Source organism: Pterocles gutturalis, unplaced genomic scaffold, assembly GCF_000699245.1.
Source record: "Pterocles gutturalis isolate BGI_N339 unplaced genomic scaffold, ASM69924v1 scaffold50359, whole genome shotgun sequence".
NCBI lineage: Eukaryota > Metazoa > Chordata > Aves > Pterocliformes > Pteroclidae > Pterocles > Pterocles gutturalis.
Window position 1 is genome coordinate 3,445 of NW_010129996.1, and position 3,259 is coordinate 6,703.

Consider the following 3,259-nt stretch of genomic DNA (forward strand, 5'->3'; position numbering starts at 1 on the left):
AGCAATTGGCAGGTCTTCTTCCCGGTGCATTTCCAAGAGTTCAACCCTGCCTTGGTGTACCGCGGCGAGCAGACCGCTTCCTCCAGCACTGACTTCCTGCGGGACGGGCATTTTGACAGACATTCCTTCGCTGAGGCCTGCTTTTATAACTCTGACTACATGACAGCACGGACCAAGCTGGCAGCTGACATCCTAGACCGAGACGAGGTGCTGGAGAGCATGGAGGTGTTTGATGTCTTCCTCCACTACTCTGGCCTGCACCTCTTCCGGGCTGTGGAGCCGGGGCTGGTGCAGAAATACGCGCTGCGGAGCTGCAACCCCCGCCTTAGCGAGGAGTTGTACCACCGCTGCGTGCTTAGTAACTTGGAAGGACTCGCATCCCGCTCGCACTTAGCCACGGCCCTCTTCGAGCAGGAACAGGCCAACAGCACTTGAGGGACTGGAAGCACCAAGAGCTACTCAGCACCTTAACACTCGGCACTTTCCATCCCCGTCCCAACCGTGCCGGGGCGAAGGGCGCGGGAGGTCAGGGGCGGAGGAAGACTTTCGCAGCCCTGCTCGGAGGCACGGGCGTGGGCTATGGAGAGAGGCTGTTTCTGGTTTGTTTGGTTTTTTTTTTTTTGAGAGGGGTTGTTTGTTTTTTAAATAAATAAAAGTTTCTTTCCAGGCAGATTGATGTGGTTACTTGTCAACTTCATGGCGTCTGGGATGGGGGATGTAAAACCAGCTGCAGAGTCGACCTTGCTTTAAGCCAGGCAGTCCTGAGCAGCGCAGAGAAGTTGGGTGTGAGCTGTGTGCTGGAACAGAGGTACCTTGATGGTGCTGCTCTCAGGGCTGTTGCTGCACCCTCCTGTGTGTGTCATTTTTCAAGGAGACATTAGCACAGCTGGTCTGGTTTGCAGCTGGCCAAAGCTGTTCAGTGCACGTTCATTTCACTATATTTGGCTCCTCCGCAGCTGCTGAACACTCAGTTTGTTGTGTGATCTGGGAAGGGGACGAATGGAAAATTCCCTTTGACATGCGCCCAGCTTGCTTCGGTTGGGCTGAGTACCGCAGTGTGACGCGGGGTTGCTATATGCCCTGGAGAGCAACCAGGAGCTGTCTGAAGGTCCCCAACAGCTACCTTCCAGCTCTGCAGATTGAGCAAAACACGAGAGATGTCGCTTCCTCTCACAGCCAGGCAGAGGGCATGGCCAGCAGACCTAGCTTCTGTTTGATTCCTGGTGAGTCCTGCACCTGCCGAAGTGGCGAGCCTGCGCAGCTGTTCTGGGGGACACAAAACTCCTCGTTTATGCTTTCTGCTGGTGCTCCTGGCTCGATGCATAGACCTTAGCACACACAGTTCTGGGACCTGGCCTCCGTCGGGCACGGCAGCTGCTTGCCACACACGTCTCAGTGTGAAAAGGCAACTCCTTGCAGAGTCTTGAGGGCTCTTATTCCCGGTTGCTGTCCGTGTTTTCCTTAGTGTAAATTAAATGGGTGAAAAGCTGTCTTTAATGACCAGGTGTGCGCTTTCAGTGTGCTTCTCCGGGAACGGGCTTTTGGCCAAGTGTCACTCGTTGTGTTGGATTATTTGAGGGCATGTGAGCCGGCAGAAGCAGGGCACAGGAACAGCCGCAAACCACTGATGAAATGCAAAGAGTAAATTTATTCGCATTGCCTCACAAACCGGGGGATCTTCACAGCGGCACCCGGGGCAGAGGCACGTGCGGGAAGGGCAGGCACCGCGGAGCTTGGTCTGTGCTAGAGGGGGGAAAGAGCTTGAGCCCGCTGCTCTCCCCAGGTATCGGGGACTTTTTACCAGCGTAGTTTTCCCCGGTGCTTTGATCTTTTCTGCAGCCGGGCAGGATTCTCGGGGATGTTCCGCAGGGTGCCCCTGAGTGTATCCCAGGCCTGCGTTATCTCAGCAGAGAGGTTCTGCTCCGCCGGCACACAAACTAAGCAACAATCACTGTGAGAGACGGGTTTTTCGACAGCCCAGCTGTGAATCACTTGAGTGTGTTTGCAGTCCTCGCCAATCTTCCCTTACTTTCCCACATTCCACTCCCTCCCTCAAGAGACCACTTCCCCAGGGGGCTGGAAAAACTGGGAGTGTTCCCTTGGGCTTGTGGTGGAAAGTAATTCACAGAGACACGCAGTAAATGTGTGCAGAAAAAGAAGAGAGGTATCTCTACAGCAATGCTTCGAATCGAGCGTCCCATTCATCCTGCCGGGAGTCACACCTCTCGGCCAGCCGGGTGCCATCGGGAGGCTGTTGCGTTTGGTGTATCGAGTCCTGGAGATGTTGGATGCCGTCCTCTCTGCCGACTGGTTCATCAGCTTAATTGAAGCAACAGCAGCCTTCAGAGTGAAAACAGCGTTTGTGGTGCCGAAGGAGGAAATCACCAACCGTCAGTCTGTTTTGTGGAGTTCACGGGCATACAGCCGTTACCTACTGAGGAAAAACACTGATGAGAAATGTTAATATCAAAATCCTTCAGCACGGGGTGATTCTGAAGTGCAACTCTGGGGGTGAGCACACCAGGGAGGCACGTTAAAGGAAATCAGCGGTTGTCCATCTTCCCTGGTATCAAAAGCAGAGGAGTTGGCTGCAGCAGAAGCCAGCGAAATCTTGGTATTTACATGTTGATCTTGTGGAAACATGTCCAGGGCATGTGATCGTGGTACAAGACTAAAATCACCACGAGCCAGCCCGTGGCAGGGGAAACGGGAGTGTCATCTCCCTCCGGTAACACATGCCGTTGCTCTTGCAGCTAGTGTCACTCCAGGTTTCGTGAGCTGATGCGGGGTCACTGCCCACGCAGATCGAAGAGCAGTGCCTTGCGATTCTTCAGGCTGAACCTGACGCTGGTGCTGGGTTTGCAGTACCAATAACAACCTATCCAGATGCTCTAGGTAAGGTACGAGTATTCACCGAGGACACCTGAGGTACAGGAACTCTAGCATCTGGCAGCAACAGAGGATGTAAAATGAGAGGAGAAGCTGGGGTACAGAACCATTCAGCGTTCTCAGGTGGTGTTATGTGAATCCTGACGTGTGGGCCGATAGGTCATGGTCCCACCACGCGATCAGTGGGGGTGAACAATTCCATTTCCCCTGCAGCTGATACTTTGGGATAGATGCCACTGGAAGGATTCCAGTCCTCACCGTGGTTTGTGATGGAGGTGTTGCAATACGGTCACAGGGTGTTTATGAATATTCCAGCTATTTAACAGAAGAGCCTGCTTTAGCGATGTCTTGGTGTCAGGACCACCACCAC

The 3,259-nt window shown here is 53.8% G+C and overlaps 1 protein-coding gene across 1 annotated transcript in view; it reads left to right on the forward strand.

Annotated features, from left to right (window-relative positions):
• CHPF2 (chondroitin polymerizing factor 2) overlaps positions 1 to 435 on the forward strand; it is a 3,261-nt gene extending 2,826 nt beyond the window's left edge. The window contains 1 exon segment of the mRNA XM_010080065.1: positions 1 to 435. This exon segment is cut by the window's left edge and continues 11 nt beyond it. Within this exon segment, the coding sequence (XP_010078367.1) occupies positions 1 to 435 (435 nt within the window).
• Positions 436 to 3,259: the final 2,824 nt, after the last annotated feature.